Below are 23,137 nucleotides of genomic sequence, written 5' to 3' on the forward strand. Positions count from 1 at the left end.
GGCAGACTCAACCACTGCGCCACCAGGGAAGCCCTTCTGGTTCTCTTAATAGCAGTTTCTTTATTGCTTTTAGGTGTGAGTTTTGGTCAATGACTACAAAGTTACGAAGCTAGGAGTTGGGAGAGTGTTAGAGAGGCAGAGTGCACTGCAGCACATTACTTTAAACTGGGAACTAAACTGAGGAAAAAACATTTCTGAAACTTTAGTGTAGATTTTTTTTTTGGGGGGGCGAATGATTCTGTTTTCAAAAATTCACTTTATTTACCTTTGTAGGTATTATTCCAGTGTATGAAGTAAGAATATTCTGTATGGTCTGCTAGTTTTTTTATGCTTCCTCTGAGCGAGGTTACTAAATTCTTGTTGCTGTATCGGGATTCCAGGTACCTGTCTGATACCCTTCTCAGTAGCTAGTAAGGACTAGATACAGTAATGTATAATATAAGAAACACAAAGCAGTGACTATTGCTAATTAACAACCATTCTTATGGGTGTACAAAAATAGGCTATAAGTTGAATTTGACGTATGGACCATAGTTTGCTGACCCCCGGTGTAGGGAAAAGATTGAGGGGCACTGCCACTGACTCAGGGTTTGACCTTGAACAAGTTCTTTAAACTTCTAAATGTTATCTTACCTGTACAACAGAAGAGAAGGACGAAATAAATATTAAACAATATTCATTTAGTATCGTTGCTTACTCCATGCCATACAGTATGCTCAAGAAATATTTGTTGAATGAGTGAGTCTTTAATACCTTAAGTTGAACTTCCTGTGCTAGATGTGAGACACACAGAGTGATGATACAAAGTAGCATGTGATGTACACCCTTAACCCTCATTCTAATGGGGGAGATAAAGTATTTACTGTACAGTTAATCCAGAAAGGTGAGGGGCAGAATGGCATGTAAGAGCCACGGGAAAGAAGTAGTGATTAGTGAATAAGAAATCCCTTTGGACTAAAATTGTTGCATTTGTCTCTTTACCCCAGGAAGAACCATTGGATGAAAGCTCAGTGAAGAAGATGATCCTTACATTTGAAAAAAGATCATACAAAAACCAAGAGTTGCGGATCAAGTTTCCAGACAATCCAGAGAAGTAAGTCTCTGTTTTGCTGTTTTTGCCCTTTCTCCTCCGAGATGTTTTGTTTGCTATTTTGTTTTGCTCTTTGTGTATTTTGTGTTCCCAGGATGACCCACATGTTTGGGAAATCACTAAAAGTACTCACAGGACTCGGAGTCAGTGGTACTCAAGGATACACAACATGATCAGCAAGGGGAAAAGACACATCAGGCAGTTCGGAGAAATTCATGTACAGGCTTCCTGTGTTTTCTCCCTTCCACTGGGAGGGGTCAACAGACCTGCTCCTTTTTCCAGCAGTGAAATACATCATCACATGTGCAGTGTGTCTGTTAGGAAAGCCCATTTGAGACTCTGAGACCAGGGTATTTATTGAAGACAGATCATAGCATTCTCTGCCAGCAACAGCTACCAAAATTCCAGACTCACAGAAGGAAAGCAGATGTTCAGTGCCCCAGATGGGCAAAGCAACCTTATCACTTAGGAATTGTTTCAAAAGCCAGGTTCCCAGCTGCCAGCCTAGGACCAGGCCCTTCTAAGGATCAGGCCTGTTATGTTAACTCTTCTTTGCATTACTCTTCTCAAGGCCCCAGGAAGACTGACCATGGCTACCATTAGTGATAGCTTTACTGTTGAGAAATGTCAAAGGCTTTGGGGTTAGACAAATATGGGTGTGACTCCCACATGACCTTGAGTAAGTCATTTCTCCTTTCTTAGCCTCAGGTGTCTCATCTGTATAAAGAAATAGTACCTTCCTCACAGGGTGGTTGTGAAGAATAAATGAGAATAATGGCAAGTGTTTAGCTCAGTATCTGGCACATAGTAAGTGCTCATGAAATGATAGTTAATATGGTTGTTACTACACCAGCTCCTCAGTGCACTGTGAAGTGCTATAATGAGGAGTCTGATAACTTTGCATCAGTTTTGAATCCTAAGTAAATGGATTTTCATATTTATACAGATTTTAATGTCCTAAATCTCTCTTTTCCTCCCTTCCTCCCTCCCTCCTAGGACATACACTTTTAATGAATCTTAATATGCCTAAGGCCCCTAGGCAATTAGGAGTTGAATAGTATAGTCTTTGCACTCAAGTTTAAAGGTTACTAGGGAGACTGACTATAAATGCATGGTAGAAGGAAGTATACTTTAAAAGAAATACAAGCAAAGTACTGTGGGAGCAAAGAGGAGAAGCAGTGAATACCACATCGGGGGCTATTGAAGGCTTCACAGAAGAGGTGGTATTTGAGCTGGGCCTTGAAGAATGATTTTGATTTTAGTTAGGCAGAAAACATGGAAAGGCATGCCAGGCAATGTGACTAGCAGGAACAAAGGCACAGAGTTATCAGAGGGCATCCTGTTGTCATGGCAACTTGGTAAGGCTAATGTGGTCCACTACGTTCTCTCTGTACTGTGGATGAGGAGGTGGAGAGGGGAGAACCCGGTTACTGGACTTGGGCCACGGCCCCCTTTGACAGTAGGAGTAGCTAGATCAGAGCTCAGCTTTCCCCACACCAGAGTCCTATCAGTTTTTGTGCTGACCTCTGTCATGCAGCAGTAATTGCACTTGTCATACTGCTGTGTGTGTGTGTGTGTGTGTGTGTGTGTGTGTGTGTGTGTGTGTGTGTTTGATTATATAAGTAATACATGAATAGATTGTCATCGTAAAAAATACCAATAGTGCATAGTAGAATGAAAAATGAAAGCTGTCCTTCACTGCACTGATCCCCTTTCCATTCCTCTACTTAGAGATAGCGCCTGTGAACACTTCTGTGAGTATCCTTTTTGATTGTTTTCTGTACACTTATTTACATATATATAAATATGCAAATATTTTTCTCCTACCTAAATCATACTGTACATATTCTGCACCTTGATTTTTTTGGTCACATAACGGAAGATCTTTCAATGTTGGTGCATGCATATTTATCTTATATTTTGTGCCTGGTGCATAGCATTTCATGGTTTGGAGATACCATGATTTATTTATTATGTTTCTATAGATGGACATTTGGTTATTTTAAATATTGGCTTTTATGAACAATGCTGTAGTGAACCTCTGTGTACATGTGTCTTAGTGTACATGTATTTCTATAGGATACACATCTAAATGTTGAATTCCCAGATTGAAGGGCATGTGCGTTTTAAACTTTGATAGCTACTGCCAAATTCCCCACCATATCCTTTAGTTCTGTCACCAGCAGGTCTCTTTCCCTACGTTCTTGCCCACAATGAGTTTGATCTCTCAACATCTTTGCCATTTGTTTTATTGTTATTTCTTTACTCAGCGGTCTTCCTGCATTAGACTCTGTGTTCCTTTTAGTTGGTGTGTATTGTTTGTCTCTGTAGTACCTAGCACGGTACCTGCCATACTGTAGGCACTCAGTAAACAAGAGAAATCTTATATAGTTGATGTCATATTTACTACATCCCTATTGCTTGGAACCCAAGGATACATTATGAGGCAGCTATGCCACAAGTTGATGACACTGGAAATTTAAGAAATCCAATTTACTTCTTGGAATGGCAGTATTACCTTTGCCCGCTTGGTAGGTATACTTGTCATTTTAGAGCAGCGAGTTTCTGCAGCTTATGTTCACCATCTACATCTTAGGTATGACAGATGCTATATTGTTACAATTCATGAACTGGTTTAAGAAAATGTTGTTTTATTTAAAAATATCAACAGTGTTTTCCATTCACACAAAATTTATATACTATTTTAGTTTTAAAATCTAAACATTTGAAAATTGAAATTATACATAAAGAACATTTTTTTTTTTTACGTCCAAAAGCAGTTAGGAAACTACATTGTGTTTTAACCTTGAGTTCTTGAATTCTTACTGGTGCAGTGTCTTTTATAATTCTCTAGACCAGCAAGGTGCAATTAAAATGAAAATTGCTAGAGCATATTTGAATGAAACTTTACGGTTGAGATCAGAAACATTCAAATTTATTTTCCCATATATGCAATTGTCATTTTGATTGCATACCAAAAAATGCCTCTCTTCATTTGGCTGCATTTCAGATTCAATTGACACTTCTCTTATGCAGCCTCTACTTTGCACTGTGTGATCTTTCTCCCAAACATCACATCTGGTAGAGTGTGCTGTTTCCCTAGTAAGTCCTTTAGTAGTTTTTCTCTTCATTTTTGCAGGGGCAGAATTATGTAGTTTAGTGGTCCTCAAATTTTTTAGTCTCGGGATCCCTTTGCGCCCTTAAATTATTGAGTACCCCAAAATACTTATCTAAGAAAATTCTAGAATATTCAAGTACACATTTCATTAGCCATTAGGGCAATGGTATCATCACATTGTTGTATAGTTGTCTGAGAAACTCCACCATACACTCCTGAGAGAATGAGAGTGAAAAAGGCAAATAATGTTTTGGAGTTGTTGTAAAAATAGTTTTGATCTTATAAACCCCTGAAAGGATCTCCAGCCACCACCTGCAGTCCCAGGACCACACTTTGAGAACTGCTGATTTAGCCAGGTGAAGGAAGCATCATGTTGTCTGTGCACTTACAGCTGGTTTTGTGATTGCAGGAGGACTCGTTGGTTTCTGTTGTTCTTATAGTGTTTTTGAACATTGCTGATCACTTGCTAAAATTCACTTTTGTGGTTGAGGGAGAACATCCTGCTGGTCTGAAGCAAATGTACATGGGCAAGCTAGCAGAATATTCTCCATCCTACCAGATGGAATCAGTGACCCCATCTCAGCCTGGGTTACTGTTTTAATATGTTGCTCTATTGCTTTCCCGTTGACCTCTAGCTTGATCCTCTCCCCCCAGCTGTGAGTCATCTGTTGCTGAAGGTATACCTAATCCCTAGGCAGCCGTCTGCAAATACTGTAGTGTGTGATTTTAAATGAGTAGGCTTGTACTTTTGTCAGCAAAAAGAGAATTTTCTTTGTTATAGTGTAGCAAACTTGAGGGTATCTAGATTCATTGACTACTACATGCTAACACTTGTTAGGCATTTTATTATCTCTTTTAATCCTCACTGTAATTCAGATAGGAAGATCAAGGAAGTTGAGTTTTAGAGATAGGTTAGTTAATATTCTGTCTCCCTTGACAAGGCTGGAGCCCAGTGCTCTGTGTTCCAATGGCAATTTTCTTGGGCAATGCTGGATATCCTTACAATGAATTGTATGTAATAGATTATTTATATTTGTGCTAGGCTAGGAGTTCGGTGAGGACGGCAACTGGGATTATTTTGCTATCTGTTATATCCTCAGTACCTAGCACAGTGACTGGCACCTAGTATGTGCCCATACATACTTATTGACACACTGCTAATGGTTACACAGCCAGTAAATAATGTTGCTGGGGTGTAACCCAGGTCAATTTCATTCCTACGTCCAGGCATTTCCCACTATATCTCGTTACTCATGTCACATGGGACCCCAGTGGTATTTTTATGCTGTTTCCCTGCTCACAGTTGACTTTCTGCTCGTTTTGTTGTGATAATTTTCTGACTTTCTAAACTTAAAGATATTTGATTAAGATTGCATATTTGGAAGAAGGATTTCAAAGTTGGAAGGGACTGAAAGGTACAGTCCGTTTCTCCCTTCGCATCATTGATTTTTTTATATCACCTTTTATTAATTACCCCCAGTGACAAAGATCTAACTTCCCAGAGAAACCTGTTTCATCATTTGGCAGCTCTGACTCTTAAGATTTCAACTCTGAATGAAAAAGAATTTCAACAAATCCTCCTGTGAGAGGATATCTAGACTCCTTATAACCTCAGTTGCTTCCCCAAATTAGTTTCCATATCCCTCCTAAAGTATGGTTCCCATAACAGATGTCACAGACTTTTATGGTCATCTAATCAGCATAACTATCTTGTCTTCTTTTAAGCAGCCTAAAACCATAACAGCATTTGTGGCAGCTACTTCCCTCTGCTCCTTCATTTGGAAGGCATCTGCTGAACTTCTGCAGTGGACCAGGGAGTGTGCCCAGTGCTAGGTGTCCAGAGATGACTGAAAAATAGTCTCTGTCCTGGCAGAACTGTTTGGTGGTCTGATTTGTATTGTGGTTACAGTTGAGTAAAACCATCAGGTCCTTTCTACACATGTCCTCTTACTACACTGTGTCTTTCCTGCCCCATGTATTTGTACTTGACTTTTTGGTTCAATGCGTTCTCCACGTAGACCCTAGGTAATTTTTCTCCTGTTAGATTTGGCCCATCATCATTGCCTGTCAGAAACTTTTTGAATTGATTCTGTCAGCTGCTGTGTTCACTATAAGCTTTGTGTTATATGACATTTGTTAAATTTGCCTTTTATATATCTTCACCCAAGTTGTTGATCAAAACATAACAATAAAATAATATAGTTGATCTAAACAGACCTAAGGAGGGAGCCCTGCAGGATACCACCAGAAGCTTCTCTCCAGGCTGACATTCATTCACTAATTATCACTCAAGTCCCCAAATCTCTTCCTTGTATGCAAGATGATTTTGTTTATTACTAGTTAGTGCCCAGTCTCCCTTGCTCATTCTTCCCAGTGAGCTGCAAAAATCTTTTGTCAAGTTACTCTCAAGAAATCAGATTTTTTGTTTTGTTTTGTTTTATACTACCCATGTAAGACAAATAAGCCTTAGAGGTTTGCTGAGCCCATTAGATTCAAAGATTAAACAGATCTACTGCCCCGTGGAATATCTGAAGTCTGCACCAGCCCTTCCATGTCATGATTCTGATTTGGTTTACACACTTTAGGTGATGGGGAACTAGTGATTTAAAAGGTAATCTATTTGTAAGCACTGTGGAAGGAGAATTAAAAAAAAAGTGGTATGGGGGGGGTCTGACAAAAATAATTTTGAAGTTTACTTGGAATAATAAGCAGGTGAGAATAGACAAGGAAGCATTCAAAAAGAAAGCTAACATAGGAGTGTTTTGCAGTAACAGATATAAAATATATTGTAACACTATGTAAGTATGGTCCTGGCTCAGGAATTTGCAGACAAATCAATGAAATGGAGTGAAAAGCCCATAAACAGATTAGAGTACACATTAAAATTTAGTGTATGATAGAGGTGGCATTTCTTCAAATTTGTGGAAAAGAGATAGATTATAGTATTGGAGCAATTGGCCAGACATTTGCAGAGTATAAAGTTAGATCTTTGCCCTATATTATACACTGAAATAAATTTTAGTTTTATTACTCCTAAACATTTAAAAATGTATAAACATAAAAGTACACCATATATCTGATCTTAGCATAGAAAAAACCTTGCTCAGCATACAGGTAAAATAGAGTTCATAAGGCAAAGGTAATTAAAAGCCTTTATGTCAAAAAGCACAATGTACAAGTTAAAGGACAAATATTTTTCTCTGGGTTTTTTTTTTTTTTACAATATATCACAGAAATTAATTTCATTAATATATAGAGTGCTTATAAATCAATAATAAAATGAACACCCTGATATAAAAATGGGCAAAGAAGAAATACAAATAGCTAGTAAACATTAACAAAATTTTTACCATGGTGGTATCAGAAAAGCAAAATTTTAAAAAGTTACATTTCCCATCTCAATTAGGAGATTTTAAATAGATAATATTTTTTTGAAGAGGGTGAGGGGAAACAGGGAGTTCATACACTATTGGTGCCTTTCTGGCAGAATATATCAAAACCTGTTAAATTATGCATACTCTTTGACTTGGTACTTTCCTTCCTGGGAATTATCCTCACACGATAGTTATGAATACATGCATCTTAGTGTCATTTGTTATAAAGGAAAAAATTGGAAACCATCTGAATGTCTGACAAAGGGGGATTGGTAAAATAAATTATGGAACATCTATACAAGGAAACACCATGTAGCTTTTTAAAATGTATTATTTAGAATAGGACTTTCAGATAGGCCTAATCTGTTCCCTCTCCATGATTGATTGGTAGTCTTTTCTTGGAACACTATGTTGAGAAGGATTCTGAAGCCATGTCTGGGCTCAGCGGGGGAGATGCTGTGCTCAGTGAGGGATTTTGCCAAGGGAGAAGAAGGACTGACAGCCCTATTGGATACTGGCTTTTCCTGCTGTAGAAGAATGTTTAATGATAAGAGGAATTGTTCAGACTATGTTAACAACAACAGCAAAAATTATATATAGAACTGTATACTGTGTAGGCTACTTTTAGGCGGGGGAAGGCTATGAGTTGAGAAAAATGACTTAAACATACCAGAGTATTATCAATGGTTATTTCTGGTTAATAAGATTATAGATGATTTCGGTTTACTTTTTGAGGGCTCTTCTTTCCTTTTCCCAGTTTTCTACAAAAAGTGGTGTTTTATAATCAGAAAAAACTACATAAATGTTATGATTAAAAATAGTAATGGAGAAAAACAGTGGTAAGATATTGTCTAAATTATGGACATGTTTTAAAAAATTACAGTCTCCAGATTTTGTTCTTACAGAATCTCCAGAGTTCTGGGGAGGTGGTATTTGCCCAGCTCCTCAGCATCTGGAGGTTCAGGAGTCCCTGCTTATGTTCCTTTTCTTTGTGGCCTCAATTCAGTTAAGCAGGCATCTGTGGATACATAGAGACAAAAGATATAATTCCTGTCTTTAAGAAGCTTACATTCTGGAAGGGAAGATAGACATATTATATGTGTTAGTAGTAGTAATAGAAATGAGAGCAAATGTACAGTGCTTTTTGCATGTCAGACATTTTTAAAGTGCTTTATGTGTATTTGTTCATTTACTTTTTACAGTAGCCTATGAGATAGGTAACTTTATTATCCCATTTATTATACAGATGAAGAAACTGAGGCAAAGAGAGGCTAAGTAAGTGGCGAAGTGAGGTTCAGAGCCAGGCAGTCTGGCTCCAGAGTGTGTTTAACCACTGATTCCTCTCAGCCAGTTATTTTTTCAGTTGCTTTACATGGATTAGCTCATTTCCTTTTCAGAACAAACCTTCCTGTCTTGTTCATCAAAGGCTTAGCGGGCATTTCTTCTATGTCAAACACTGGGGGAAGGCATGCAGAGGTGAATGCAAAGCAGTTCTGTTCTTTGTGCCTGGGCATAGGTTTGCGGAAAGGTTCAGGTGTGGAAATGTGAGTGAACTATCATGCTACTTAAGGTATGGTGGTGATTACAGGATGCCAGACTTTACTTTGGGATCTTTCTCTTAATCAGCTCATTGGAAGGGGTGTGGGGGAGGGGAAGGTATTTCTGGATGGCAGCAGAATCCCTGTACTTTCCTTTAGGTAAGGGGAATAATTGGCTCTTGATCTGAAGTGGTAGGTAAGAGAAGCCCTTTTTGGATCAGTAGGATAACTATGTTCAGGACAACAGAGTGAATTGCCATTCCAAGGGGTAATGGTAGCTAATCCACAGGACTGGTGGGCAGTTAGAGCATCTGATGCTGCAAAATGCTTTCGAAGCCTCTAAAAGGCAACTTGTGACTGCAAGAGTAAGGGGAACCCTGTAGTTATATCTGAATCCGAGATTGATTTTTGTAATGAGGAAATCGATTTCCCAAGGAAATTGTGTGACAGTATGATTTTTGGACGAGCATACTTCTTGGTTGGTCTGTTATAGACACTTTGACAGATTGTCTCTCTGTCTGGATTATGTTGCTGTTTGCTCCTCAGTACTGATTGTACCCCTTCCCTTTCAATAATGCTGTCTTGTTTTCCCTTCCTAGGTTTATGGAATCTGAGCTGGACCTAAATGACATCATTCAGGAGATGCACGTGGTGGCCACCATGCCAGACCTGTACCACCTTCTGGTAGAGCTGAATGCTGTTCAGTCTCTCCTCGGGTTGCTTGGACATGATAATACAGATATCCTTTCAGATCTGTCCTCAGTAGGAAGGCAGACGTGGTGGGGGAATGCTGTTTACTCTCTTCTCCTGTCTGTCTCTGCTGACGTCTGCTGTCACGTTTGGTTTTCTATTTCCATTTTAATTTTCTCCCATCTTGAATCACACGCTGCTCTTTACTCATTCGAAAGTCTGGTTTTTATCTATTAATAAATCTTGGGCAACCCTTAATTGTCCTACTTGCTCTTATTAGTGTTAGAATTCATCGTGATGTATCCTGTTCATACATTAACAGCACTAATTTTTCAGGATCTTGATTTGGGGGCCCATTATATAGGCAAAACCAGACAGGATTTACATCTGTTGATCTAGACATCATTGTGCTAACAGATGGCCCAGTGGAGTTGAACCCTCCTCTAGTCTCACATTCGAATGTCCAGGAAGACAGGGATTTTTATCTACTTTGTCTACTGCTGTATTCCCAATTCCTTAAAAGAGGCTGGGTGCACAATAACATTTAGTATTTGTTGACAGCATTAGACCTAAACAGACAGTCTAAGTTTGATTCCCTGTATGAAATTTGGTGCCCCTCCAGCCCTTAGTATTCTCATCTGCAAAAGTAGATGAGTTATGTCACTGGGACGTAACCAGACCTGGATACCTTAAGGTCTAACAGCCTTAAGGGCATAGAACATTAAATTACCGAAGGATCTAAAAATTGTGAATTCAGTTATCACCTTGTTTTCAAGACTTAAATGCTATAGACTCTTCTGTGGGAATGATACTGTGTATATTCGTAGATGGCATTTACTGGAAAAAAATATAAACATTCATATATATATATATATATATATATATAAACTTTTGCCTTTCAGTGTTATTGAGAGGATCAAAGGAGTTCATATAAGTGCTAAGCAGTTTCTGATACATAGTAGGTATTTAGTAAATGTTACTTTTAACTGAAGCTGAATCATGACTTAAAGCTTTTTATACTTTGTCTTTGCTATCAGATGTGAAACAGCTTTAGTGGAAAAGGTTTTTGATGTACCTGTGGCTGGGGTTACCGTCATTAAAGCAAATTCTCTTCCAATAGTTGTTCTGTTTGAATACAGATTTCCGAAGGTAAGAGACAAATGTAGTTAGTCTGCTTGAGTGATATTCATGGGAAATCTGCTGCTGCTTCATGTTATTTTCATCTTTCTGGTAATCTCTCTCCTGAGAGCATGTCTGACTAGGTTCTTTCCTGCCTGATAATTCTCATAGAAATAAATCAGTGAATAATCTTAATGCAGGCTTCTTGAAGGGTGATCTTTTAAGCCATTTCTGATAATTCATGGAATGTTAGACAGTATTGAGAATTTCTGTCAGTCCCTACATTGATGAGTATATTCCCCATACTCATCACCGGGAGGTTCTGGGCTGTACGAGGACCCTAGTCAATTAGCTTGTCTCTGGGTGAGCTTGGTATGGGTCTCATGAATTCATTTGGTAGACATGGCTTTGAGTGCTTATCAGGCACTGTGCTAGATCCCCAGGAACCATAGGCTGCACTGATGCTTAAGCAGTATCTGTCAGTAAACATACTGAGTATCTAGCATACAAGTAGCCCTATTCAAGGTACTAACCGGTCCTCACAGAGTTAGTAACCAAGAGTTCTAATTGTGACTTCACATTTCAATTCACCTAAGAATGGTAGCTTTTCAGAATCCAAACAGACCTTAGAGTTGACTTAGTCCAGGGCCTTATTTGTTTAGTTAGTAACAAGTCTAAGGTCTAGATGTTGGACCATTAGCTGTTGAGGTTGAGGCTGGCACTCCAGGCCCCTGATTTCCAGTCCAGTGTCATTTCTAATGCACCTTGAGTCTTTTCCCTGTAGGATTTACTACATCCCTGACAGAGTTGTATAGTCACCTGTTACCTTGTGTATTAATACAGCAATCACCTATTTTGTTTCTGGAAACACAACTCTATTCTTCTTTTATTCTTGCTAACTCAAAATAATAGTGGCAGCTTTCTGAAGATGCTGACACTTTGCTGATTCACCAACCTGGTTCCTGCTGGGGAGAAGACTGACACAAGAAGTGTGCTTGACATCGGGATGTTTGGGAAAGACAATGGCACAGATGTTCCAAGTTGTTACGTTCTGGTCTTTAAGAAGGGAAAAAAAACAAGTCCCCCCTATAATAACTTTGACAGACTGCCATTTCCCTCCTGTTTTCTGAGAGCTAAACTGTTTTTTCCCCTTCTTGTCTGCTAGCCTTCACCCTGCTGCCCTAATGATATTTTTTTAAATCTAATTTTTAAATTATGCCCTACATCAAGTTTAAAGTGCATTTGAAATTTTAAAAATTACCTCATTTTAATTAGATGCAGCAATTAGGGTAAATGTCATCCTCCTCAAAGTACCGTTTTTCTTGAAAGTGGTTTCAAGAAAGGGTAGGCCCTCTTGACTTGCATCTAACATATCCTCTATCAGTTGGAACGTTGATCTCCCAGTAGCATTGCACTCTGCTTCTTGTCGTATCTGTGATCTATAATGGAAATTTTTCTTCGGGAAACGGTTGTTAACAATTTACTGTTGTACAGCTGTAACTGCCCGAAACACCTTACCATGAATAAACAATTTCGTGGCAGTCAGGACTTAAATTTTTAATCATTTTAACTCTTCATTTATCAACCAAGACCATACATGGCTGGTTATGGTCCCAGCAAGCACAGGTCATCTTTGCTTTGTCCTTCTCTGAGAAAACATAAACTATAGGGACTTTAATTGGATCAGAGGCTGGTTTGCTGTAACCTTAAGAGGCAGAGGATGTGAGAAAACAGCTTGTGCCTCATCCTTTCAACCGTGAGAAGCAGCTTCAGAGTTTATTCTGGCGCTCTGCATCACTGCTGCTGGTGAGGGCTTGTCAGCGCTTCTGTGCCTCATCTCCCCCCTTGAGAGGCTGGAGCGCAGCCATCAGTTGGCTGTGGAGAGGAATTCTGGTCCGTGAAGAGCACCTCTGGGGGTGAGGGGCAGAGAGGGAGGGGCACACCCCTCACATGGATTGAAGAGTCACTCTGGATGCATTAGGAGGGAACACAAGGTGGGATTCAACAGCTGCTGCCTTTTAGAAATATTGCTTTTTAAAACAATTTTTCCTTTAAAATAAATCATTTAAACATGTTCAGAGCCCTTTTTTTGGTGACCCTTTTGGAGTGTTTCTACAGAAAAATAAAATCAAAGGTACATTTAAAGGTTTTTTATTTTATTTACTTATTTATTATAAATTAATTTATTTTTAATTTTGGCTGTGTTGTGTCTTCATTGCTGCACGCAGGCTTTCTCTAGTTGCAGTGAGGGGGGACTACCCTTCGTTGCGGTGCGCGGGCTCCTCATTGCGGTGCGCGGGCTCCTCATTGCGGTGGCTTCTCTTGTTGCAGAGCACGGGCTCTAGGCACACGGACTTCAATAGTTGTGGCACGTGGGCTCAGTAGCTGTGGCTTGCGGGCTGTAGAGCGCAGGCTCAGTAGTTGTGGTGCACAGGCTTAGTTGCTCCGTGGCACATGGTATCTTCCCGGACCAGGGCTCGAACCCGTGTCCCCTGCATTGGCAGGTGGATTCTTAACCACTGCGCCACCAGGGAAGCCCTATTTATTTATTTAGGCTGCGTTCAGTCTTCATTGCTGCTCATGGGCTTTCTCTAGCTGTGGCGAGCGGGGCCTACTCTTTGTTGCAGTGCACGGGCTTCTCATTGCAGTGGCTTCTCTTGTTGCGGAGCAGGGGTTCTAGGCTTGCAGGCTTTAGTAGTTGTGGCATGAGGGCTCAGTAGTTGTGGCGCACGGGCTTAGTTGCTCCACGGCATCTGGGATCTTCCTGGACCAGAGCTCGAATCCATGTCCCCTACATTGGCAGGCGGATTCTTAACCAGTGCGCCACCAGGGAAGTCCCTAAAGATATTTTCTTAAGGTATTGCTAAACAGTCAGTTCTGTGGCCCAGTTTAAACCAAATTTACTCAATTTGCCTAAAGGACCAAGGAGGAATAAAACAAGAGGAAGATAGAACCCCAGTTGGTGGCTAATCACCTCTTCTGCTATCAGCAAAAGAAAAAAAAAAATTAGGGCAGCAAATCCATAAATATCTTATTTTTATATGTCATTTGCTGTGTTCTCAATTTGAGGGAAGAGTCAGTGGAATCCTTTCTAAAGTCCTTATGGCAGAACATGGCATTTACCGGGTTTCTCCTTTGTATGATAAGCTCTGTTGGGTGCTATCAGGGAAACAAATAATAACTCTAGTTGAGGACTTCCCTGGTGGCGCAGTGGTTAAGAATCCGCCTGCCAATGCAGGGGACACGGGTTCGAGACCTGGTCCGGGAAGATCCTACATGCTGCGGAGCAACTAAGCCCGTGCACCACAACTACTGAGCGTGCGCTCTAGAGCCCGCAAGCCACAACTGCTGAGGCTGTGTGCCACAACTACTGAAGCCCACGCGCCTAGAGCCCGTGCTCCGCAAGGAGAAGCCACCGCAATGATAAGCCCGCGCACCACAACGAAGAGTAGACCCCTCTCGCCGCAGCTAGAGAAAAGCCTGGGCGCAGCAACGAAGACCCAATGCAGCCAAAAATAAATTAATTAATTAATTAAAAAAAAAACTCTAGTTGATACAAAAACACTCACATTACTAGGTGTGGTGAGTGCCCTTGGAGTGTTATGCTCAGGAAGTACCATTGGTGTTCTGAGAAAACGTAGGTCATCTCTGGTTTGGCAGTGATTAGGGAACTGGGCATTGGAGATGGGTAAGCTTTTGATAGATGTGGAGATTAGTGTGCATTTCAAGTTTATTTTCATGATTCCTACCGTGGCAATGGAAATTGCCATTCCTCACGTGCTGGAAGCTGATGTGCTCACATAGTCACTACAAACTTATAGGAATATCAGGTCCATGGCTTTATTTATTTTTAAAATCATGACCACTGCTTCTCAGCTAAGTGCCCTATTCTTTAATAAAAACTATTGAATAATATAAACCAGATTTTTTCAAATCTGCTTTCTCTCCACCCATTTGTGATTCAGAAAAATGAGGTCTCATTGTACTGTTAACTTAGGGCATCAGTACAGTTGGTTGCATGCTAATATGCAGGAAGGGAGAGCTTTGTTTTGTTAATTAGAGTAGATCATTGGTCCTGATGGGACAGCTCTGTTTTGTCTGAAATAGGGAGTGGTCGTTAGCACTGTTCTTTTCTAAATTACTGCTTAGTTTTCTCAAACTCTAGAAAGCCAGGAGAACTTGTAAAGTTGTCCCATTGGATTTTGTGAAGAATTATTGTGGGAATTGGAAAATAAAGGGCAGACAGGTTTTTTTCAGACCAGCAGGGATCAATTGCACTTGAGCAGTTTGGGTCTATGCGACACACCATATTATCCCAGAGGGTGTGTACAGTAGTCAGGGGTGCCTTGTGTTCGAGCCCCAGTGCTAATGAGCATGAGTAGGGCTGGGAAGGGTTTGCACCTCCTAAGGGCTTTCTTCTAATTGGACTGGGAGGGAGTTGGCTATTGCTCCAGTGCTTTCCTGCAAGCACTGTCTAACAAGACTTTATATGTCAAGCTGTTGTTCTGCTAGGAGCTATTCTTGTCTTGATATTTCTAGAATCAAAATTACACTGAAGGGACTTCCCTGGTGGTGCAGTGGTTAAGAATCCGCCTGCCAATGCAGGGGACACGGGTTCAAGCCCTGGTCCAGGAGGATCCCATGTGCCATGGAGCATCTAAACCCGGGCACCACAAATACTGAGCCTGTGCTCTAGAGCCCGGGAGCCCCAACTGCTGAAGCCCACGCGCCTAGAGCATGTGCTCCTCAACAGGAGAAGCCACCGCAATGAGAAGCCTGCGCACGGCAATGAAGAGTAGCCCCTGCCCGCCGCAGCTAGAGAAAGCCTGCATGCAGCAGCAAAGACCCAGTGAAGCCAAAAATAAATAAATAAATTTATTTTAAAAAAAAATTACACTGAAAAGAATTTACTTCTTTTCCTGATTGGTAGTCTAACTTCCCTGATAATCTGTACTGATAAACCACCCATTTTTTTGGAGCCATTTAAGCATGCTCTGAAGTAAGTCAGATTAGAAGAGTGCCAAAATGGCAATCTAGGAAAAGGACCTCTTAATGTAACTTTTGATCTTGCTTATGAGTTTTAGGTGAATTCCATGTCCTTGGAAGGCTAGGGTGGTTGTAGCCTGCTTTGGACATTTCCCCTGTGGCCTAACAGTGCCCACTGACATTTAGTAGGTACTTAATAAATGTTGAATGAGGACATTTTTTTCCCTCATATTATTTTGATTAAGGATTGGGGTAAAATTAAGAATCTAGATTCATTCTAGGTAGTTCTGTGCTATTATTTTTAAAGGAGAAAAAGACAGTTTTGTCTGTTTAGAAATTCATCAGCATTAATTGAGCTATATCTAATCACTCTTCTAATCTAGGAATAAAAGAAAAAAAGACTTCTAAAAAACCCCAGATTTGTTCCATTAAATCAGTTACATACTGTGAATCCAGACTGGTCATTTTTCTTAAAGAAGCATTTTTGAAAGGACTTTTAAAAAAAGCCATCTGCTTAGTATATTTTGTTCCTCTTTATCTTTTTTTTCTTTTAATAATTTTGTTCCTTGTGGTCACATCTCACTGGAGATTAATGAAATTGATGCCCCGTTTCTGTCCCAAGACTCTACATGAGATGAGGCCAAAAAATCAAATATCTAAAGCCAAAATAAAAGCAAACATGCCTCTTTTTCTAAAATCCATTGTGTTGTGGGCCATTTTGTACCCAGCTGGTCTTTTCTACTTCGCCTCTTATTGTACTGGCTTATTGCCCTAGCAGTGGACAGGTGCAGAGGGAGTGAGTGGGGTGGCCTTTCTACCTGACATGACAAAATAGGCTATCAAAAACTGTGTTTTAGTAATTCACAAAGACAGGCTCTCTGTTTTCCTATTGCACTTGGATGGGAGAGCCTTTTACCTTGTGAAATGAAATTGTAACTACAGTGGAAAAACCTATCACCCATCCCCAGAGTCTGCTTGTGAAGAAACGCCGGATGGGTGGCAGACCATGCTGAATTTTCTCATTAAGACTTAGAGTTCATCTGTTTATCTTTAGTTTCACTTCTTATTCCTCTTTCTGGTCTTCAAATGACCTCTATCTTCTGGATCATATTATATTACTCGGGAGTTAATGATTACAATTATGGACTCATTACTGCCTTGCTGAAATGCTATTTGGTGAAAGTTGAGAATTTATGTAAAATCAGTTAGTGGTAGGATTGATGAGTTGTTTACCAGACCTGGTAGCTGCTAAGTGATTTCTTATTTGACTTCTCAACTGAGGCAGGAGTGTAGTAGGCAAGGAGATATCTACTGGACCATTATAAGAAATGACTTTTCTTGGTAAAAGTTAGACATTTATTCTGTTCCTATATAAAACGATCACCATTGCCAAATTTTCTTTTCCTTTTTTCCCCCAGGTTTAATGTGACCCATTTGTGAGCATGGTATAAGAATAATCAAAGAAAAATATGATACTGTCCCATAAGACCTTAGAGGCTGAAAAAGGACTTGATCAATCTGAATTTCTGTGGCATAGCTGAAATATAAAATTAGATCTTCCAACCCATTGTGACCCAGCAAGGGAGGATCATGCTGTTGTTAGCTTAAATTTTAGATTTTAGAGGTTTTAGAAAAAATGAAGGCAATAGTGAGCGTTTGGCCATTCTGTGGGAAGAATTGACTAACAACAATCTTCATTATAGTGCTTTCTTATTTTCTCAGTACCTGGATTTACTTGCCCTTTGACATACATGATGTCATTTATTCCTTATAGCTACTGGGTGAGATAGGCTGGGCAGAGATCATTATCACCTCTTAACAGATGAGGAAACTAAGCTGTAAGGAAATAAAGGAGCTTGAGCAAGATTCCATAGTATTAACAATTTGGGGACAGTTTGGTTCACTAAAGATACGAAGCAAAGATAAATATGATATGACCCCCGTCCTCGAGTTTGCTCTGACTCTTCATCTATTGTTCTTTCATATATGCCCCACCTGTCTCTTGAGGCTAATGTTTAATTAATCATAGTTACTAAGTACTTAGTGGGGCATGATGTTATTCAGGGGATGTAATGATAGTACTTATTGCATGCCCAATTCACTTCCTTGTCCTATAGACATCTGACTCTATGGTGGATGGATGGATGGATGGATGGATAGATGGATGGATGAAATGTCATCATGCATATTAAATAAGCAGGTGGATAAATAATAAGAATTTTACATTTCATATGTAAGAACTTTTCAAGAGAATAAATATGGGAGCTTCTCAGATGAGGAGAATGAGGAGTTGTTAGCATTTTGTTCTTTTTCCTGGGATTTTAATAATTTATGATGAAGTAAGTGACAGTCCTTTTCTCTGTTATTATAGTAGGGTCAATAGCTAGAATTTACCTGAATCTAGCTGTTTTCAAACCTGGTTTATACTCCCCTGTGCATTAATATGAAGAGTACGGACAAAGGTATTGTTTTTGGAATCAGGTGGACCTAACATTCTCCCTTACTATTGCAGTGACCTTTAGATAAGTTACTTAACCACTCTGAGCTTTCGCTTTCTTATCTGTAAAATGGGGATCACACTTATAATGCTGCTGTGAGAATTCAGTAGCACAGTGCTTGGCATAATGATGACTTTTTAAAAATGGTAGTTATTATGATGGCATCTACAGCAGTGTTTAGAGAGGGAGAACTACTAATTCCTACTCCTCAGAATTTCTAGAGGTTAGTTTGGTTAGGCTGTTTTGTTTTGTTTTTTAATTCAAACAATTTACATATTTTAGTTTACTATACATCATGTTTGATACGTGGTCTTTGTGTCAAGAGCTTTCTGGTTACTTTGTTAATAAAGTCTATATACTATACGCATGAAGGAGTTTTATCCAAAGACCTTTAATCTCATTATACACATAGAATTTCATAGCACACCCAAGTTTTGCGTATATATTACTTTAAAGTGTGAAAGAATAAGACACGGAAAGCTTAATTACTTATTCATGATGGTCAGCTTGTCAGGTATAGATAAATAAAACAAACCTTTGAATAATTTTTCTTTTAGCAAAAGGTGTTCATAAAACACCTGTAACATCAGTTGGCAGTTAGCAGGTCCTATCATTCTTGTTAATATGTCCTGTATCTTTCTTTTTATTTTTTCTTTCCAGTTTGCATTGAAACTGCCCTGATTCTGACCCTTGTCATCTCACTTCTGGACTCTTTTGTGTGTTGTAGCTTCGGAGCAGGTCTTCCTCCTTCAGGCCTGGCTTTTCCCCAACCCCCCATCTACCCACCCCCAAACCCAACACTCACAGTGCTTTAGGGCATCCTGCACACAGCTATTATATTATTCCTTCAAGATATTATTTTCTTCATATGAGTCTAGTTATCACTTTCTCCCCTCCCCCCGTCCCTAATCCTCTTTCTTCTCTTCATATACCTTTGTACATTCTAATCTCTCTGTCTATATTCCTGATGTTTTGCTTTCTAGCCTACCTGCCCTCATCTATTTAGTGGCCTGTTTTCTGACCAGTCATCTTCTAGCAAATCTTTCCTTATTTCCCAGTTCAGTTTACTCCTTTTTCAGGATGTGTGCAGTTCAAGTTGTCTGTATTCCTCATTTGTTACATGTTGGTAATTGCCTGTGGTATATAATTTTTTTAAATGTCTTTAGTTACCTTAACTTCCTCATTTTATCAATGAGGAAACTGAGGCCCAGAGTGAATAGATTTGCCTTTGTCACTATCACAGTGCTTTACTCATCACAAGCATTCAGTAAATGCTGGTTGACAGAGCAAGTGGTGTGTGTGTGCGTGCGCGCGCATGTGCGTGCGTGCGTGTGTGTGTGTGTGTGTGTGTGTGTATGCGTCCAAGGTGAGGGAAGGGAAACTTAGTTTAGTTTGGGCTTCCAGTTTCCAAACATAACTCCTCTTTTCTCTCCTTCATGTTTTCTTTCTCCTGTATGTCCCTGTCTCTCTCTTTTTGCCTTGTGTTTAATCATCGTTGTTCACCTTCCTTTTATGTCCAAAGCAACATGGTATTTAAGAGGAAGGGAGGTTGGTGGGGTCTAGCACAGTCCAACGAAAATCCTTCCCTCTACATTTTAAACCTATTTTGTCACGCCCTGATTTCTGAAGACTCCTTGGTGAACACCAGCCATCTTATCTCAGAAGAAATCATTACTGTCTTTGAAGGTGAGGTGTAGAAGATAGTTAAGATTATACTGAGTTCCAAGAATTTAAATTATGAGGTAAGGTTAAGTGTGTTGGCCTTTTTCTCACTGGAAAAGTGACCTCCCAAGTGATCTATTTGAAGTTTTGAAATTTATGAAAATGCACTGAACCTATGGAATAAGTTGCCAGGAAGGCAGCATAAGGAAAGGAACTAAGTGAAGCAGTTACCAACATTTATTGAACACCCACTGTGAGTAGAACCTTGTTGAAGAGATGTTAATAAAACTAGAGTGTATCAAAGGTAAATGGTGATGAAGCGATTGACCAGGAAGTGGAAGGGAACCAAATATTTTAATAAAATGTCAGTTGGGTTTTCATACGTATGTGTTACCCTTAACGTTTTTCACATGTGTCCATAGCTGTGGTTGATTTGCTTCAGGAATTAACAGACATAGACACCCTCCATGAGAGTGAAGAAGGAGCAGAAGTACTCATTGACGCTCTGGTAAGTTACGTGTCCCTCTGGGGTTTTGCAGGTGTGTGTACGGTGTTGGCATCCTCCCCACCATTGTCTCTGTGAGTGGCACGGGCTGGGTGTCAGGAAGAGCTCTGTGGCAAGGCGGGACTGAATGAGGAGAGTAAGAAAGTAAAGTGCAAAAAAAAACAAGCCAGGGCTTCCCTGGTGGCGCAGTGGTTGAGAGTCCGCCTGCCGATGCAGGGGACACGGGTTCGTGCCCCAGAGCAGGAAGATCCCACATGCCGTGGAGCGGCTGGGCCCGTGAGTGGCAAGGCGGGACTGAATGAGGAGAGTAGGAAAGTGAAGTGCAACATGTGGGGTACTTTATTCTTTGGAACTGTGTTAGGGCAGGGGTTGTAGAGTCCTAGTATTTATGAAATATGTGCTGTAGGCAGGCGTTTTCTTGTTTTTTACACTTTATTTAATCCTCACTGTAACCTGTCAGAAGGGTATTACTGCTATAATTCCCATTTATAGCCATGAAGCTGAGGCTTGGAGAGGCAAAACAACCTGCCCGTGGTCACACGGCTGGGATTTGAACCTGTGTTCTCTTTGACTCCACATTCCTGCACGCCTGCCCTCACTGTGTTGCTTCTGACCTTTTTACAAAGAGTTTTTGCAGCAAAGAGTTTCTTTTCTTCTCTGGGCTTTATAATCCCAAGTGCTAGTAAAGACAGGTATCATTATTATTTGTTGTACAGATAGGGAATTGGAGAACGTTTAAAAACAAGAACAAACCTTCTAGCTCATCCAGGTCCAAGTAGCGGCCACTGACTGCAGAAGACAGGGTCAGCTGATTTCTGTGTTCCTTTTTGTGGAGCCTAGGCAAGGCCTCAGAATCTTCTTCAGGTATTATTCCAGGAAGCAGCCAATCCGAAGAATTTATATGTGAGGTGAAGTGATGTAATCTCATCAACTCACTCTACCCTTGAGGAAGCCCAGGTGCAGAAGTGAAGCCTTCCACTGCATCACTCTCAGCCAGTCCCTGTAACAGCAAAGATGAGCTTCTGCATGTTGGGATTCCCACTGCACCAGTCCTGTCCCACAGCACCAGTTTCCCTCTTACCAGGCATGGGAGAGGGCCCCAGGGCCCCACAGCTGGCCAGTGGCAGGAGTGACTCTACTCCAGCCTCTTACCCTGATACTGCCTGTGGAGCTCTGTCCACCCACCAAGCTATCTCCCTCCTCAAGTTTCTGTTGATTTTCCATCTTTCTGTTGTCTTCTGCTGTCTGGTCTTTTCTCTCTGGTTAAGAATGTTAATAAGTACTGGTTTTGATGCAGTTTGCAGAGTTTATCAAAGGTCCATGTAGCCACTTGTATTAGAAGCACCTGGGGTGCTTGTTAGGCTGCTTTCTGGCCCCATCCAAGACCTGCTGAATCAGAATGGCTGGGACGAGGGCCCCAAATGATTGAGACCCCACTGCTACACTCCCCAACCCCTCCTCACCCTTTCTGTCTTGAGGTTCTTGACACGAGAAATTTCCCATGTGCCTTGCTCACAGCTACCATTTGGTGTGAATGAAGGGGCTGTGAACCCACTGGATATGAAGGACTGTCTCTTACAGAGAGCGAGGCTGGAGTCCAGCAGGGCCATTTGTGACTGAGTATGATGAAAATTTCTATGGCCGTTTTTCCTTCAAGCTCCTTCCTAGAGCAAACTGCCACTTTCGTAGAATTCAGGACCTTTATTTTTCCTTTGAACCACTGTGCAGACAGAAAAGGGTGATGTCGGGGTGTCCTTTTGTTTGGAGGAGCATCTGAAGGAAGGCTGTGGCACTTGCTCCTTATCCATGTCCCCACAGTGTCATTTGTGTAGTCTTACCTTTCAGAGGTTAATTACAGTGGCCCTGAGTGAGCCTTCCTGCCTGGACTCTGGGCTGATTTTAATTATCATCCTTTGCCTGTGTGAATAGAGGAAACAAGAGAGGAACAGCTAGCTGGTCTGCTGCCTGTAAAACGTACCCAGAAACAGCAATTCACACAAAAGCCCCCTTTGTGTTTTCTGTGTTGCCAAGCCCACCAATGAAAGCTGGATCTTGCAGATTTTATTGTTTGTTTGGGAAGAGACAGTTCATCCTCAGTCTGGGGAGCCATTAGGTAGCTGCTATACAGGGTCTTCTGTTTGTTTTGTTTAGTTTCTTTCTTATTATATTATTTTAAGCTTTTGACTCTTACAGCTTTATACTGGTGGGGCTGGTGTGAATCACAAACAATTGAACATTTCTAGACTCCCATATATTATTTGCTTATCTGCCGCCAGTCAGGAGCCATCAGTAAATATCAGAGAGCAGAACTGGCAGGTGGTCTTCATCTGTTTTTTTTCTACCCTTGTGCTGCATTCAGGAAGAAGTTTGATAAGTATTCTCATATTACAAGGGCTGAGTTGTCTTCGTAGTCTTAATTTGGGGCCAATATTGGAGGCCTGGAATTGAATGAGCAGAGGCTAGAGAACATGTAGTAGAATTTATTGTGATGTTCAGTTTGCAGTTATTGCCTTGGTCATTTTCTCATTTGGAAGTCCTAAGCAATAGAATAGCACAT

At 40.5% G+C, this 23,137-nt stretch overlaps 1 protein-coding gene across 2 annotated transcripts in view; it reads left to right on the top strand.

Annotated features, from left to right (window-relative positions):
• Positions 1-23,137, top strand: part of CTNNBL1 (catenin beta like 1) — a 169,881-nt gene that overhangs the window by 32,970 nt on the left and 113,774 nt on the right. Inside the window, exons 1-4 of one of the 2 annotated variants that reach the window (XM_082856363.1) lie at positions 35-380; positions 987-1,093; positions 9,720-9,859; positions 20,486-20,583. In XM_082856363.1, coding sequence (XP_082712489.1) covers positions 1,020-1,093; positions 9,720-9,859; positions 20,486-20,583 — 312 coding nt within the window. In that variant the 5' untranslated portion in view covers positions 35-380; positions 987-1,019. Of the gene's footprint in view, positions 1-34; positions 381-986; positions 1,094-9,719; positions 9,860-20,485; positions 20,584-23,137 lie in introns of those variants that run through there. The other variant, XM_082856362.1, reaches the window with a different exon arrangement.

This window comes from Leucopleurus acutus (assembly GCF_964270905.1).
Source record: "Leucopleurus acutus genome assembly, chromosome: 16".
In the NCBI taxonomy this organism is placed as follows: Eukaryota; Metazoa; Chordata; class Mammalia; order Artiodactyla; family Delphinidae; genus Leucopleurus; species Leucopleurus acutus.